Here is a 17,575-nt window from a genome sequence, read left to right on the forward strand (position 1 = left end):
ATGATGCAAGGTATTTAATGAGCCAGTACAGACTCTTAAGTTGGACCAAGGTTTCAAGTAAAGAAACCGCCAGAAAAAAAGGGAAGGCATATCAAAAGATAAAGAACTGTATGGACCAGCAGATTAAAGACAAAGCTGAAAATCCCAGGGCATTAAAACAGGAATTTGCAGCTCTACCACAGAAGCTGCTGGAAGGCAGAGTGCTGAGAATGGCAGGAGAGGAGGGGCTGTCCAGCAGGGCTTGGCCAAGCTGCACTCCTGTTTGCAGCATTCTCATATCTTGCAGGACTAGTTCAGCACACAAACCCAAAGATACCTTCTGACTTACTGAAAATGGTCTTTGCTACTGCAAGTGTTTTATAAACCGTCCTCAGACCAGGAGGTTGTTAATAGTCTTTGTCCATGTCAGCCTCTTGCCAGACCACTTCAATGCTTAGAAGTATATATATGTTTTATTTCTAGCTTCCATTCAGTAATTCCTTGTTTATATTTACTATGCCAACATACTTTTCATATTAGTGGTTCCTTCCTCCTCCTACATTGATACATCCACAGAGAATGATCATTTTCCCTTTCAGCCTTAATTTTGCTCAACAACTCCAGTCTTCAAGACTTGTGTGCAGCAGGCTCCCCTCTCCCCAGTCACCCTGCCAGCCCTTCACAGGAGCACAACTGGCTACAGCAGGCTCCCTTCTGTTTTAATTGTTCCACTTTAATGAGTTATTCAGATGAGAGACATTGCCTGCTGCAGTGAGTATGCTCACACACAGTAATGATTCTATAAAATATTTTAATTACTTAACCAGTTCTGGCAGAGCAGAGGGGAAACAAGGCACTGCAAAGCATCTCTTGGCCTTCATCCAACCAAAAATGGTTCTTGAAGTTTGGACTTTTAAACACTGGGTTATTGGCTATTCTAGGCCAAACATGAGGGGAAAACTCTTCATCCATTTTCACCCCTTATTCAATAAATCTTGAATTTAGCTGAAATCATAACTGAAAGATGAAACCTCAGAGGCTGCTTTTAAATCCATGCTAAGAATGCCAGTGGCTTGGATTTGTAATCTTGCTACATTGGCATAAGAAACAGTGGAAAGGGCTGTGGAGAGAAAGAATACAAATCCAGAGGAGGTATGTGGGAGGTATAGGATGAGAGCTGGAACCCCTCAGTCGAAGGGGAGGTGGGGAAAGGTGGGCACTAAGAGGAAACACAACAAGAGAGAGGCTTTTCCATGCTTTTCTCTGCCAGCTGTTTGCCTGATGAGTTACCATCACTACCTGGAGATAAAGCTACAGCTCCCCTGCCCTTGACCAGCTCTGGGTAATCTTCCTTTTCACTCTTGCCCTTAACTACGAGCAGTGAAAGCCATTTAAATAGACTCACAACTCTTTGAGAGGGGTCCCAAGGCACAACAAACAGAAAATGCAATAAACCAATTTATAAGAAAGCCAGAATCTATACCATTGCTGACTTGATGGATGCACCTAATTTGCATGCCATTTCCTAGGTTCTTGCTACTTATTTATCTAAGCCAGAGCCACTACATCCCACACTGCTGACAGAACAGCCACTGAACAGCCTTCAGCTGAGAACAGCTACCAACTTAGACTGGGTTTTGCTAAGCTTTCTTTGGTGACTGGAATAAAAGTACTCAATTCTGTGCCTTCAGCCATCTATTCCTTTGCATTCCATTCACCACCTTTTCTAAGCATACACTCTTCTCCTCAAAATAAGCTTGATTGTACTCTGTCTCAGTTGCTTGAGGTTCAGGATTTTATTCTGTTTGTTGATCTTAATTTGGGGGGTTTTGCTTAGTTGGTACTTTGGTTTTGTTTTGGTTTTAATTTGCTTTTAAACTTTCTGATTTATTCTGGGTAAGGCTTTTGAGGCCAAGCTGTGTTTTTGGCAAACAGCCTTTCTAGTTTTGCTCCCTCTCTTGCAGTGGCTTGAAATCATTGTTGAGCCATATTTCCCCCCTAGATACAGTTCCTGAAGGCACTTGTGATCTGAAGGAACACACTGCCTACCTTTTTCTTCCAGGTTTTTACAGTCACTGAGGAAAAACTCATCTTTCACTGCAGCAAAGACAAACACGAGAATAGAAGTGAGGCAGTGAAAAGATACAGTGAGGGAGCTGAAATACATTTGCAGTCCCAGTGCATCACTCTAAGAATGTTATCTGACTTCTGCCTTTTGAAGGAGCTCAGCTGTTTCCCTGACAAAGTGGGATAACAGCACAGAAATGGACAGGGTTGCAATTTTTTCAAACGACTGGAGAAACTGCATTGCTGTGCTGCCTGAATAACCAGAAGGAACGAGCTCTTCCCAAAGTCCCACTCATTCCCTCTCATTCTCAGCCTTCTCACCTATAAAAATACAGGTGAAAAACAGGAATCAATAAACCATATTGACGAGCTCTCAGCATTCATACATTTACAAGTGGAAGAGCAGCTACAGATTTCTCACATTTGCATTGAGAAGCCTCCATCTCAACCATTCCTGCTGAAACAAGGCTGCCCACTTAGCAGAATTCATTTTTCCTCTTCTGCCTCTCCATATTTCCTCTGCTCTCTCACCATGAAATCACATCTGTTCCACTCATATCCCGCACCCTATAAAAGAGTTCATCTCTCGCCCAGCTCACTCACTCATCTGGATGTTATTTTCCTTTCCCACCTTCAGTTCTCTGTTTTTTACTCATCATTTTCCTTACTCATCCCTGCTCCAGCTGCTCAGGCAGGTGCTGGGGATCTCAAAGCACAGACTCTTAATGGAACAGAACATAATATTAAAAAAAAACTAAATAAAGAGCAAAAAAAGCTTTTTCTTTCCCCCGTGTATATTAAAAAGTTCCCCATTTGTTATGATGACAGTGTCCCTTTCCCTCAATGTGTCTTTATTTTATCCTCTTTTACATCAGGTTGATTTAGCAAAGCTGCTTGTAATTCACACTCAGCTCCTCGCTGAGATGATACTGAGAAGACAGGAATGCTTCTTTCTAAATAAAATGAACTTGTCAGGCAGAGACCTGGTTTAAGAGGAGCCAAAAACCTGCCAGCATGGGCTGCAGCATCACCTTCGTTCAGTGCTTTTTCAAGGGGAACTGCTCATTGCGAGGCCTGAATCACACAGTTAAAACCATTAATTAGAAAATCACAGGGCTTGGAACCCCACCACATTTACCAGCAAGCAGCAGCAACCAAATAGGTTTGAGTGCTTTGTAGGGACACTTTATAACCACTGCAGGGTGAGAAGGGTTAAACTGCACAGGTCCTCCAGGTGAGCCAAGCAGAGCCACCACATACAGCACAGGCTCTCACAGCTGCAAGGGTCTGTCTGCCTGTTTTATTACTCCTGCCTTTAAAAGAGATATAAACAGTGCTAGGGAAACACTGAACATCTTTTACTCCTGGGCTGCAGTACTTTTAATGCACTCTTCTGCTGCTCAAGCAGTTCCAAGGCAGATCCCAAAATAAAGAGCTCCTCTGAAGCTCAGGCCAGCATCTGGCACACCCTGCAGGATACTCACGTCCGAGCCCACTTGTCCAGCTCTTCATCCAAATAAGTTTTCACTTTTCTTGGCTGGAGCCCAAGAGAATTCCCAGCGAAGTACACACAGCTCTCCTCTCCGTCCACCAGAGTCAGGTCAGCTGTGGAGGGAAACCAAAGAAAATGCACGTGGGACTGAGCAAGGGATGCTCAGCAGGTGGGACTGAGCAAGGGAAGCTCAGCAGGTGGGACAGAGCACAGGAGGGGCATCACAGCACGAGTGGACACAGCACAGGAGGGCCAGCAGGTGTGCACACCCCCCAAACACACACGTGCCACCCCCAGAGCATCACTCAGTTCCTTCCCCCATCCCCTGGAACATCATGGTCCCCACATGCAAACAGAGGTGCCACATCCTGACCTCTCTCCCAGAGCATCACTCAGGTAACCCTGAGGAGCACCTAAGGAGACAATTTGCAAGCCGCTGTTCACCTTTTCCTCCTACAATTTTTGAGGCTGATTAGAGTTCAGGCATCTCTAAATCCCCAGCTCTCAGGGGCTGTGTGAGAAGCAGACACTGGCACCAATTTTATTAGGTCTGTAACCAACAGTGAGTAAACAGGAAGTAATTTCCCAATCAGGCTATCCACTTTTCTTCCACCACCAATATATGCCTACTCTGAGTCATGAAGCTACTGGGATCATGCTTTTAATAAAAGTTAGGACTAGGCAAATCTGTGTCTTTCATGTAAGTTGTCCCTGCAGGATTACATCTCTATTCAGAAAACATGCAATTGCTGAGGAAAATATTTTCAGGCAGTCTCAAAAGTTCTTGTCTTGTCAGCAAATACTGTGGGCTGCACTTCCTGTCATCATCTGAGGAGAAGGAGGAAATCTATGTTGACAAATCCTTTCAGTGATTAGGAGAAAAGCAAGGCAGTAGAAATTTATAAATAATAGCTCTAGTGAGGCTCTGAACAATCTAATTACCCTGTGTCATCATCTATCAATCCAAACACAGCCTTCTTCTGTTGCTTCTCATGTTAGAGATTCTTGGAGGGACAAGGGATGGTGACCTTCTAGAAGTAGCAATTTGCATTTGTCTAAACCTATACTTACAATACCCCTAAAAGCCAATATCACATACAATTTTGATAAATATAATTGATATCCCTCAGAATAAGGATCAAATGAATGAGCATGTTAAGGTACATGCTAAAAATGAACCATAAGAAATCAATTCAGTCTGTGAAAATTTTGTAAGGTCAGTAGAAAAACAGCCTGGAAAAGGTTTCTTAATACTTTTTCCACTAACAATTACCAAATTTGTTGAACTTCCCCAGAAACACATTTTTTCAGGAGTATAGACAACTTGGGTAATTTCTTAATTAAAGTTTTAGAGGCTTTTAAAAAGCATAAGTCAGAGAGCAATCTCAGCCTAATCTGTTTTGCAGATACTCTGTCTGTTTTTCATCTCCATTGTAATATGAATGAAAACAGAGAGGCATAAATATCATCCATGCCCCCAAATTGATTGTATTAAAAGTTCTTTTCCTACCAAGAAACACAATAACACTGTCCCCCTGGGGTTAGAGAGAAGGATCTTTGCTCAAGAATCTGGAGTTCCATCTCGCCAATACTCACCAAGCAGTAAAACAGGTGAGGAATTATCAGCAAGCCAGCTTCTCTTACACCACAGTCCTTTCTAAATAAAAACACTTCTGTTCACTGTTGGAGAGATAGGGCATTGCCTTTTTGATAAAATTATTTTATCAAAATAAAATATATGTTTATACCTGTTCCTTCAAATAATAATTTCTTGAGGTGTTATCAACCCTAAATCTGGATGAAATTTTTTTTCTTTTGACAAAAATCTCTTTGCTTCCTCCTCTCTGACATCACTAAAAGATTAATTTTGGACCATTGCTGCTCGTTTTTTTCACCATCTTTGTAATTTCTCCTGATCAGCGCCTCCTCATGCCCCAACAACTCCACATTCACTGTGATATTCTTTTTTCCTAGCACTTGCCTTTCCCCAAATTACATTTATTTCTCACAGTATTGGCCCTGTTACTTTCTGGAGGAGCTGTGGTTGATTTGAAATACATATTGAAATATTCTAACAGAAAATAAACACAACTGAGGAAATAAAGACAAAGAAATAAAGAAATAATTATTGAAATGTGTTCCTAGAGTAGCCTGGATCAAAGAATACATTTGCATTAAGATTAATTAAATATATTATATATTCACACAACTACTCAGATTTCTGCAAACTGGTCAAATCTAATCACATATACTGCTTTGCATACTAATTTTACCCATTAATCTACATTAAAGATGCATTTCTATACCTTTTAAACCTAAGAGAAAAAGCAAGTTTATTGTCAGAAATATTCAGACCAAAAAAAGGGGGGAAATGTAATGGGCTAATTAACCAGAAAGAAAGGACTAAATCTGCTTATACTTATCTGAGCTCTGTCCTTAGCTGAAGGATAAAAGATCTCTTTCACACTGCCTGTACTCCCCTCACCAGCCCTCCAAAAAGCCAGATTTTTATGGTTAACCACTACTTTTAACCATTTCTTCTGGAAATACAGCTCAACACTTTCTCTCCAGGGCATCTTTTTATTCCCAAGAAACCCAGTTTTATTCCCAAATGACACCCTACTCCTTTAGCAGGTGACAAAGCACAAGCCATAGCCTTAATCAGATGGGGGAGTTGGTGCCCAGCTGCAATCCAGGCATTCCTGCCTCCCTTTAAGAGAAATTAAAGAGATTTTGTTGTCAGCTTGAAGAAGAGCAACGGGATCCAAACATTTCCCTAAATCTTCTGCTGTCATCTTTTCCTCATTTTCTCACCTGAGCCTTGTCCCTCATGCTTGCACATAAAACCTCCCAGATTTGCAGGGAGTTAGGCTGCTGTTGGTTTCCTCTTGATTGATACAGCAAATAAACAGCCCTGACAGTTTCTAACTTGATAACTAAATTAAACTATTCTAATGACTTCCTAAATATTTTCCTGTACGTCAACTTATTGTTGTCTCCTATAGATGTTCTCATTTGCTTCTTGTAAGATTTCATTTTAAAGCCTCATTGTAATGTTTTATGTAAATATATAAAGAATATTTGATGGCTAATATCTGGAATGACATTTATCTTCAGGAATGTGTTATCTGGCATCCGCTCCTGGGCACAGATAAATGTCATGGCAGATCTGTCTCTATGGTATAGTCACACAATGTAAATATATATATATTTACCCCCCTGCTGTTCTTCAGCAGGGAAGCTGTTCCTGATGACAGCTGAAGCACATAAAAGAAGGACAGGAAAAAAAGGGGAGGGAAAAACCCCTCCATTTAGAAGCACCAGAATAATGGGTTTTCTGTGCTTTTCAACTGGTACTACTTTGTACATTGCTCATCTTCACTAAAATATATCTATGCACAGTCTGGGGACTAAATATTATTGTAACTACAGGGAGAAAACCCCACAGCAGCTCTAAATATTGTGGTAATTGAAAACCAAACAATAATGGATATTGAAAGGGAAGAAACCAAAATTATCACATGGGTATCAAAACCATTATGTACTTCTCAGAAGATTCTTTAATCTGAAGCTGCTACAACACTGCACTGAAAAGTGACCTTTGATATCCTGGAGAGACATTTGACATTCAGCAGTCTAAGATGCTGTAACTCCTGCTTGGGCAGGATTCCAGCAGCACCACTGCCATGGGAAAGTGTTCCAGCATCTTCCCAGCTTTAGTGGCACATCTTGCAGCACCATGGTGGCAGCTGAAGGAGCTTTGAGTACAGAAGAGTCAAATATCCAAACAGGGGGTTTAGGAAACTCTCTTAAGCAACGAGGGTAAAAAAAAAATGATAAAGAAAAATTACAGGGGCATGGAGGAAGCACGCAGTTTAAATATTTGCAAAGTGTCCAGTCCTGCTCTGAATAATAGAAACAACACAACTCAAGGATTTAAATGTGGGGAAAGATAAGACAATACCACCAGAACATAGAGAACTGAGATTTATCATCCCTGTGTCCCAAGGGCAGGAGCAGACTGCATTCCCAACACTCATCATTGCTCAGCAGGTAGATACTGAATACAGACTGTTCCAAAAGATGTCCAGGAATTCAAACTATTGACACCATTTTCTATCATAATCCCTTACTGGACACACTTTGGTGAATGCACCTGTAATTTCTCATTTACCATCAGTAATGTCCTTTCAGAAAAAGAAAATCTGCAGAAAATTCTGTCTTCATTCATTGCAAACTGAAGAAAAAAACATTTCAAGGAAGTTCTATAATATTTTTTTCCCTTCATTTTCAATAGGTACATTTAGCCATGTCAGGAAAGGAGGAGAGTGACTGTGCCTGTGTGTGTTCACCATCTAAGGAAATAATTTGCCATTTCTCCAGTATGCAGTGACCAGGGCCTGCAGAGCCAGCACAGCTTCTTCTCTCCATGTAATGGAGACAAAAATAAGCCTAGACAGGACTTGGGAAGCAGAAGAGACCAGGGCCTTGCTGCCTCTGTAGGTGGCTGCTCCCACCAGGTTTCCCTGCAGGAATTTGGCTAAACATGGTCGCTATTGCAGGTACCAAAAAAAAGTTGGAGCTGGGTTTTAGTTTTGATGGTCTGAGCAAATGCTTCCCTCTCAGCCTATCCCCTTTTCCACCCCTCGTGCCTCCACACCAAGCCCTCCCCATGCCAAGACACGCCACAGCCTCCTCAAAGCAACCTGTGGAACAGGAAAGAAGGAAAAAATATCCAGAACAATTTCACATAGCACCTGACTTCAGTGAAGCTATCTATTTTAGGCAATTCATGAGGAAAATGGAAAATATCTTCAAATAAAAGGCTTCATTATGAATTATTTGCTCAGATCAATTATTTGTTCTGAGGCACGGTCTTCCACTTGGCCTCAGTGAGAAAATAGCTCCACCACCAGCAATAAGACATAAATGTTCACATAATATATATACTACCTCTTTCATTAACTAAAATAATTGTAACCAGACAGATAATTCCAAGCTGAATCACACCAAGGAAGCAACTGCTCTGAGCTTCCCAAGCGAGGCTGCTGTTTCGAGCCATTAGACAGAAAAGCTCCTGCCTATAATTTTCAATCAGTCACTACATTGTTCAAAGCTGCTGACTGACAGCATAAGCACCACTGTATCCTCACATTTGATACAGGATGGCAACGAGAACACAGAGCTTTTTTGGTGCTAGAATAAGCTGATGGATTGATTTAGCAACAGCGGGGACATTCTGTGCTCAGATATGACTACAATTGCTCAATTATCTCATAAGTGACGATGATTTCTAAAGACTTGTGATAAACACATGCAGAAGATGTGAAGCCCAGCCCTTTCCCCCTCCCTCTACAGCAATTATAACTCTCACTTGGAGGCAGATCCTTGACTCTGGGGACACAGAAACATTCCCGAAGATGCTTTAATTCATCTTTTTCATCTAAGTGGAAAGCGAGTTTTTTGTCCATGGGACTGCATCTGAGCTGCAAAGCAGTTTGCTCCAAAATGCTTGCTGGGTGCACAGGAGAAGATGGATCCATTTTCAGGTCATTCAATTTTCACCTGAAAATCAGAAATGGCAGTTTAGCTTCTGCAGTTTGCATAGTCACAAGTGGCTGATAAGCAGCCACTGAAGCTGCACCATTCAAGACCCAAACTTACTTGATTTAAAGCTTTTAAAAAGTGAAGTGTCTGAATAGAATGGTAAACTTGATCAAATATTTCCAAGGCAGCATATTGCTGTAACCGCCAAGGGCTTTTTTTTTCTTTCCCTTCTGTAGATACAAAGCTCTTCTCTTTTTAAACTTTATCAGCCTGTTCTAAGTTGTCCCACCAGCCTGACAGCAGCTCCAAATGCTGGAGTGTCACTCACAGTCTGGAGACGTCAAAGCCAGAGGCAGCATTATTGTTCCTGCAGTCTGAGCTCCTAAGAATAGCAGGTGCACAGACACACTGAAGTTGTTTCCAGGCTGTGCAATGTTCAGCCTCTTTCAGCATTTTTTCCTCACAAATTGGAGGGGGTGTTTGTATACGGCCGTGCTCATGTGCAAGGGCAGAGCAGGCAGGATGCAGGTGCCAGGCTTTCAAGATCAGGGCCTTGAATTAATATTTCCTTTCAGCTACACCAAATATCCTGCTGCTTTAGATCTGTTTCTCCTGGGAAAGAAGAGAAGCCCAAGTGAAATCGGAAATATGACAGCCCATGAATTCTAAGAGAACGCCCAAAACTAACTGCAAAATTTACAAGCTCGTTGATCTTGATATGAAAAGAGTCCTGTAAATGTAATGCTCAGAGACACCACTGTGCTCCTTGGCTTTGCCATTGGCACAGAAGGCTTGCAGCACACACTCTGCACCTTAGGGCAAGACTTCCCTGCTGTGTTTTGTGGCAGCAGGCAGCCAAGAGGCTCAGTGAGGTGCTTGGTGGCTGCCCCAGTTTAGGGAAATGTGGAATTACCCCACACAACAGTCTCTGCCTTTTAACATCCCCTTGGTGCAAAGGAACCCTTGAGGGGATAGGCTGAAATAGGATAGATTAGCACATAACAAGGAATGCAGAGCCACTGGAGAATTTCACTTTTTCTCTCTGAGAAAGAAAACTCTTTAAGCACATATCTTCCATAAGCTCTCATTTCTTAAAGCCAAAATATCCTACATATAGCTATCAGAAACGAGCTGTGGATAGAACAACAGATGACTATTGAGAAGAGTTTTGTCAACACATATGGGAAGGACAACGCTTGGTATTTAAATATAAACTCCCCAAACAGCACAGCCTCCTTAGTGCTAATTAACCCAAACCTGTTTTAACTCTGGCCAAATGGCCAGCATGATGCTATTTACCTGCTTTAATCTGCTATTATTTGGTTTCATGACAAGAACATCATCTTTTACCCCTTCAGACTGGATATCTTACACAATAACAATTATTCCCCTCACACCAGCATGCAGAATTAAAAAAAAAAAAAGAAATGCCAGCAGAGTTCTTTCACACAACAGTTTTCATTTAGCCAGTGTTCACCCTCCCCTGGGAGTTATTGGAGACATCCTATTTTTATGCTGTCTCCACACAGGTTGTTCACACCTCCTCATTGTCACCAAATTTATCATTCCCACTCATTCACCATAATCATCATTTAGCTGGTGAAAAGGAAAATAAAATGGCAAAAATATTTTTCAGCAGGGGGGGATATTTGAGCGTCTTGGTTTTCAGAGTGATTTTCAAGGTTTCTAGGAGGAAGAGTGCTACACCCAGAGCTGGGGGTGATGCTCAAGTGGCCCCAACTCCCAAGGAGCTGCCACCCCACTGAAAGCCCTGGGGAAGGTGTGACCAGGCTCCCTGTGCCCCAGGGAATTGCTCCTCGGCTCCTCCACAGCTGAGCAGCTGATCCAAGACCTCTGTTCCCTGCTGGGATGTCACTCACAGAGGTGCTTTTCTGCAGGTCAGGACCTTCTGCACCCGATTTGGCAAACACCAGGGAGGATGGCTTAGGGATCTTTATTTCCTCCAGGTGTTGTGAACCAACAAGAAAAGCAAGTTATGGTCACAGACACCATGGCCATCACTAATGCAGTCACCTCATTATACACACAGAGTAACTTAAGTTTCACTTCTCCAAATTACAGGATTAATGAGAGCTTATTTCCAAGCAATACTTGGATCAGCACTTGGAAAGCAGAACTAGGTTTTGTTTCCAAAGCTTGTTTATTTGATTTACAACCCCAGCATGGATGTCCTGATGCCATTATCAAAGTATGTCCAGCACATACATAATAAAGATAGAGCCCTCTATTTTTAATAATGAGTAGTTAATGCAAATTATGTTTAAAAAATCCTTATATGAGGGGTTGAAACCCATGTCTCCCTGACTGTCTCCTTCAAGGTAAAAGAATTGCCAGTGCAGTATTTTCTGTAAAATCCCCTTCCTACTCAAGTAAATGCCTGGATATTTATTTTTCATTTTTTTAAATTTTACTCCCTGGTGACAATACCTCCTGGAGGTAAGGAGCCTCTTCAGCTCTCTAAACAGATGAATCTTGAGTTAAGAATATTTGTTCAGTGATGCTCGGCCCCCATGGTCCCTAGGAAATATTGCCATCACCTCTGTCCTCTTCTGAAAACAGCCTAAAGGGGGTCTGAGAGCCTCCAGCATTCATCTCCGGGGACCACTGAGGTAATTGCCCTGAAATTTGTGATCAGGAGGTGGATGAAAAGGGTGCTTGAAGGACTATTTGGTATTATAACCCCATTCTTCTCACCCAGCCTGTGGATTCCCTGCTCTACACCGCATGAGCACAGCACAGTTCCCTATTATTTAGGAATTCCTGTTATTTATCTCAGCAGTCACCATTTTTAAAAAAGTTTTAACATCTTTTAACCCAATTATTGCAGTGGATTCATGGCCATCATCTCCCAGGTCATTCACTGACCCACCTGTCAAGCACACGTGGGTTTTGGTTCCATTTGGAGCCTGAGCCAAACCTCACTGAAATAAATTTCTTGTGTCTCTATTACAGGCAGCAATCCTTGGATCAGGCTCTTGGTTCCCTGTCATTGCTGCATCTGATCAATGATTTACATTTATTCTGATTCTTATTGATATTTGATTTTGACAACAAATATAATATTAAATACAGAGGTCTAGAAGTAAAAAAGATTAAGTGTTCAGGGGTATCTGATTTAATACAAACATTATTAAGATAAAACTACTAAATTAAAATCAATCAAAATCTTATTGAGGAATGAAAACTAAAGATCCAATTCTGAGAGCAGAATAAGAAAGTACTTTTGCCCTTTGAGTGGGAATTAGGCTTCCTAGAGAGGAGTTCCAGAATTGCTTGGGGCTGGCTTTTCCCACTCCCCCTTAACTCTGACTAACATTATTTTATTTTCTTTATTTTCAGAATAGAGTCCTGTGCAACTCTTTTATAATAATTCATGAGTCATTTGTTGTTTTCTACATGTAGAGCAAAAACATTTATATCAGAACAGCACAATTTATCTCCTTGTAACTGAAAATATTCAGTAACCTCTTCAAACTGAAATTCAGACCTATCAGTGGAAAATGCAAGTCCCACTTTGATAAACATGGCTCCTTACCCGAATATTTTTTTCACATAGCTTAGAGAAGTTTTAAGAGAAACAATTTGTCTCCATTACCTACTCTAAAAAAAGTCATTCAGGTGTTTTTATATAATCCCAGAATGGTTTGGGTAGGAAGGGATTTTAAAGGCCACTTTGTTCCAATCCCTGCCATGGGCAGAGATACCTTCCACTAGACTAGGTTTTCTTCTTTCTTTCCTTGAAAATTTATTACAATTTTTGACTTAACAGATGACATGAAGTCAGTATATTTTTACTTTTTTCTTATTTCTTTGTTCTTCTGCTCTTCCGCAGGACTTGGCTTGTACTACACCCTGACTCAATGTAAAAACTCAATTATGACTGCAGGCAATCTTTCATATTCAAAAAGATCACATGCAACTTATATTAAGAAAAAAAGTAATTTTTCCATAATTTATCAGCCCCTATCAAACATTGGCCTCTACTACTTATTTCCCATTTTAAAGCTATGAAAGACAATGGATGAGAATTAGTCAGGCACAAGTGAGGTGAATGTCTGGGTGATTATTTCAGTTTTGTCCTTTATGCATAATTTACTGACTAAATAAAAAAAAAAGAGTGAATATTAGCAAGTCATCTTATCAAACCTCCTCAGGAAGGTCCATTAGGCTTAATTATAAGAATGATAATTTGTCCTGTTTTAGATCCGCTTATATCTTTATGGATCTGCCCTCTGTCTTGATGTCTTTGTAAAAAAAAAAAAAAAAGGGAAAAAAAAAAAAAGAAAAGTAAAGCTCCCTTAACTCTCCCCTTAAAAACATTTTCTTTAAATATTCCAAGATGTTACTCACAGTCTTCCTACCCAGCACAGTGCTGACAGGCACACAGTGAATCCCTACTTGGCGCCGTATCCTCAAGGGAAAAGGGTTTCTCATGGAGAACGCCTGTCCTGCCCTTTCTGCCCTCCAATAGCTGCTCTCCAGGTTGCCTAACACAGCTCAGCCCACAGACCTTTGATATGTTGGGGCTGGTGTCCAAATTCACCCTCTGGAGAGGAAACCTGGGGGTGTGCACCGTGTGGGTGGGGAATTTTGCAGCACAGGTCCGGGCTGTCAAAATACACCCACTGAAAGCACCAATAACTGAGGCTGGGTTAGAAAACAAACAAAAGAGGAGCTCCAGAACTGCTCAGCGTGCAAGGGCTGCTTCCCCTCCCGTCTTTACACCAAAGAAATTGCTTTGCTTGAATACGATTGTGCAGAAGGAAGTTTCTAAAACAGCACAGCCCAAAGCAGCATGCAGTGCGGCCCAGATTACTTCAGGTTAAATACACTTCAGTGAATTTGTTTAAATTACAGAACTGGAGAGAAAGAAAAATCTAAATATTCATAACATCTCCAACAACAGACACGCAGCAGCAACCACCACTGTATAATTAAATAAGTTATACAGCACAGTGTCACAGCTGCAGCAAGGAATGTGACAGAGAGGAATTATATTAAACTCAGTTACTTTGAGTATTTTAGGCACTTATTGACCTTCATGTCAAGAAGCGCTATGGTGCTAAAAGTAATTTTACATAGAAAACTCATCTTTTCTCCTCTGGAGTGAAACCACGTTGCCCTGTGGTCGGCAGCTGTTCCTGGGAGGGGTGATGAAAGTCCTGAGCAAATACTCATTGCTGTGTGGAGAAACAGCCACAGTCACATGCCTGGTTCCCCAGACTCTGACCCCACCAACCACATGATCTCCGAGTTAACCAAAAACCAGGTGTATATAGAATTATTTCTCCTGTTATTATCTTCTCCTTTGTCACCATGGCGAAATTTAAATCTCTGATTAATATAAGAAGGCACCATTCTTCCATATGGGCATGGGAAAATAAACACAGCTGTAATGAAAATGGTTTTAAACCAAACTTTTCCTTTCATGAAGGAGACAATCGACAGCAGAACAGCAAGAAGCCAGTAGTGTTTGCAACCACATGGCAGAGGGAGTGGTGGGAATTTACACAGAATGCAGATTTGCCAGGCTGAGAAACAGAGGAAGAACTGAAGGTGAAATTAGGAATGAACAGAGTTGATATCTCTCTCTTTGCTCTCTATAAACATTATCTCAAACCAGCCACGTGTTTGCTCAATCCCCTCCATTCAAGCTGGAGTGACACCCATTCCTACACACAGCTAGAACACAGGAATAAGTAACAAGAAAAAAATGCTTCCATCCAGCCTCTGTAAAGCTTCAGAGGAGGGTTTATTAAAAAAAAAGAAAAACCACAAAAATATATAATGGAGCTGTGAGGAGAGATATAGGGGCAGGAGGGTCAGAGTTGTGGACTAACAATGTAATTCAGAGATACATCTCCATCCTGGAGTTCTGTGTGCCCAGACCCCTGCAGTAATGCTTGTTTATTATCTGGATTTCCATTTTCAGTAAGCACCAATAGATGTGACACTCTTGAACCGTAATATTTCATCCTCTTTGCTAGAAAAAAGCCCAACAAAACAACCACACAGAGCACTTAATATTGACTCAAAATAGAGCTGACCTCTATCCATCAGTTCCTGAAATATCATTGCCCTCTTTTGCACTGTCAAATGACTTTTTCTGGGGCTTCCTACAAACTCAGCTTGTTTACTCCACCAACAGGACAATGGGACTGCTGCTCATGAAACTTGATCCTGCCCGGAGTCTGGTCTGAGAAAGAAGCAGGAGATTGGGGCACGTCAGCTACTGAAGCAAAAGGAATCCAAAGTCAAACGCAGCCAAAAAGGGTATTTATTTCTTGTTTGGTTGGCCATTTAGGTCAAATCAAGCTGAAATACACTGCAACTTTTCAATTTGCCTTTGGAAATAAAACTGCACAAACAGTGGAGTGAAAATTTCCCCACTGCATTTCCCTTTGAATGAGCATCGTGCATTTTAACCTTGATTGTCGATGGTGGCAGGAAAGCAGCTGTGCTGGCAAAGGCCATATGCTTGCAGACTTTTATGAGAATTGGAATATTGAGCCCTTCTTCCCAACTGGTCTTCTCAACCCTTCTGCTGGAATGAAAGGAAAACAGAGACAAAATCTTTTTGCCCCTAAATTCAAGGCTCAAACATCAGCAAACATATAGGCTGGATACTTTTTTTTTTTTTTTTTAGCAGCAGAACAAGCAAAATAGCCTGGGCTTTTTGGGTTTTTCTCTTGGTGTTTCCTTTTTTTGTGTGTGTTTTCTTTTTTTTTTTTCCTGTGTTGCTGTGAAGCAGCTAGAGGACAGGAAGAGGAGAAGAAGCTGCTGAAAGTTATAGCAAGACCAAGGGAGTGAGGCCACACGAGATAGCAAAGTCCTGGTGGGCAGAGAATGCAACCGAGGGCAGCTCAGCCCTCACCCTCCCAAAGGAGCTGCTAGGAGCATGATGGGAATGCAGGAACATCTGACAGACAGTTTAAAAAAGGGGAAAGAAGAATAAAAGGAGCTCTGTGTGTCTGTAACTAAAGGCTGTGTGGGGTACTTGGGGCAGAGGAGGGATTGAGGGGTGGGCAGGAAAACACATTTCCCATACCAGCATCCTCCTTGCCTCGTAACCACATTGAGCCACCCACACCAATCCTCAGGTGTGCTGACAGTGCTTCATCTCAGCCTCCTCCCCAGTTTTTTGCTGTGCCCATCTGCCATCCATCACTGCCCCTCCCAGACTGACCACAGACTCCTCAAGCCCCAGCCAAGGGAGCCTTGTCCCTGGAGCAGAAGGAACTGTCTGAGCTTTTCCACAGGAGCACCAGTAAAAGTTGTAACAAACTAATTTAACAAAACATATTCCATCTTCTGAAGGCATGTGACAACAACAAATAACCAAGGGCACCCTACAGCAAACTCAGCCCCTGCCAGATGGGATGCCAGCACACTGGGTCCATCAGGACATGAAAGCTTGCCTTGGCACTGCTAGCCCTGAGCTTTCTTGCTGTCAAGAGGGTAAAATGATCCAGCAAACAAAGGAGGGTTCTCTCTAACTGGAATAGACAGGTCTTACCCACAATGAGACGGCCTGGAAGACCCTCAGGCAGGAAAACTGTGGTTCTTGCAGTCAGGAAAGGAGCAGCAAAGCAGTGACTGTCCAAGCAGCACAGAGCTCTGCTCAGGCACAGATGCTTAGAGAAACCAGGATTGTCTGTATCTACAAGGCAAGCCCCACAGCTATTTTTTAAACCACGCCATCTGTACCTTGTGATGGCACGATGCATTTCACCTCAGGCTTCACAGCAATCGTTCAGTAAACCACAGCATAAAACCTTTGGTCTCCTCCCTGCTGAGCTTGCTATAACAACTTTCTTATCACTTTTGTTTTCTCTCCACTCCTTCAGCAGCCCTGCTCTTCCCAAAAGCTCCTCTGTTACCTCAGGTCACATTTAAACCCTGTGGGATAAGGATGCCCTACACCTGCACCTCACTTAACAGGTTCTCCTCCCTCCCACTCAGCCCCAGCTGAGTTGCTTTTTCCTCCTGAAGTTATTTGAAGGGAACATGTATATTTGACCTTTTAGCAAGAGTGGATTGCTCTGGCTGTCTGATTTTAACTTTTGGTCTTCTGATTAAAACTAAAAAAATACTTCATTCAGTCCATTAAACTTTACTTTACAGAAACTTCACTCCCTATAATGATGATCCAGTGTTTATTTTTTTATTTATTTATGAAGCAGTCATTAGTAGCTCCTGCTAAATAATTAATTGCCCTTTGAGTAGCCAAAATGAGCTACTGAAACCTTCCTCCTTGTCTGAATGGATTTTCCCTATTTTTTTTTCAGTCAGATTGTTAGGCACATCTTCTCTAAATAGATACATGTTTTTTCCCGTTATGTGACCTGCTCCTAGTGTTGTTTCTCTTCAGGCTCTATATTAGTAATAATTTTCATTTCTTTCTGAGTCATTAAACATAATATTTGTCCTTTAAAATATATTCTCAAAGTAGTGACTCTATGAAAAAAA

General features: G+C 41.7%; 1 protein-coding gene across 7 annotated transcripts in view; it reads right to left on the reverse strand.

Annotated features, from left to right (window-relative positions):
* The window catches only part of KYNU (kynureninase), a 61,203-nt gene extending 44,235 nt beyond the window's left edge, over positions 1–16,968 (reverse strand). Inside the window, exons 1-4 of one of the 7 annotated variants that reach the window (XM_085584129.1) lie at positions 16,814–16,946; positions 16,623–16,702; positions 8,913–9,103; positions 3,531–3,651 (exon numbers count right to left, since the gene is read on the reverse strand). In XM_085584129.1, the coding sequence (XP_085440255.1) occupies positions 3,531–3,651; positions 8,913–9,081 (290 nt within the window). In that variant the 5' untranslated portion in view covers positions 9,082–9,103; positions 16,623–16,702; positions 16,814–16,946. Of the gene's footprint in view, positions 1–3,530; positions 3,652–8,912; positions 9,104–13,454; positions 13,863–14,143; positions 14,258–16,622; positions 16,759–16,813 lie in introns of those variants that run through there. The other 6 variants (XM_085584126.1, XM_085584128.1, XM_085584130.1 and 3 more) reach the window with 6 other exon arrangements.
* Between the last annotated feature and the right edge of the window lie 607 nt (positions 16,969–17,575).

Source organism: Lonchura striata, chromosome 7, assembly GCF_050655825.1.
Source record: "Lonchura striata isolate lonStrDom1 chromosome 7, ASM5065582v1, whole genome shotgun sequence".
Taxonomy (NCBI): domain Eukaryota; kingdom Metazoa; phylum Chordata; class Aves; order Passeriformes; family Estrildidae; genus Lonchura; species Lonchura striata.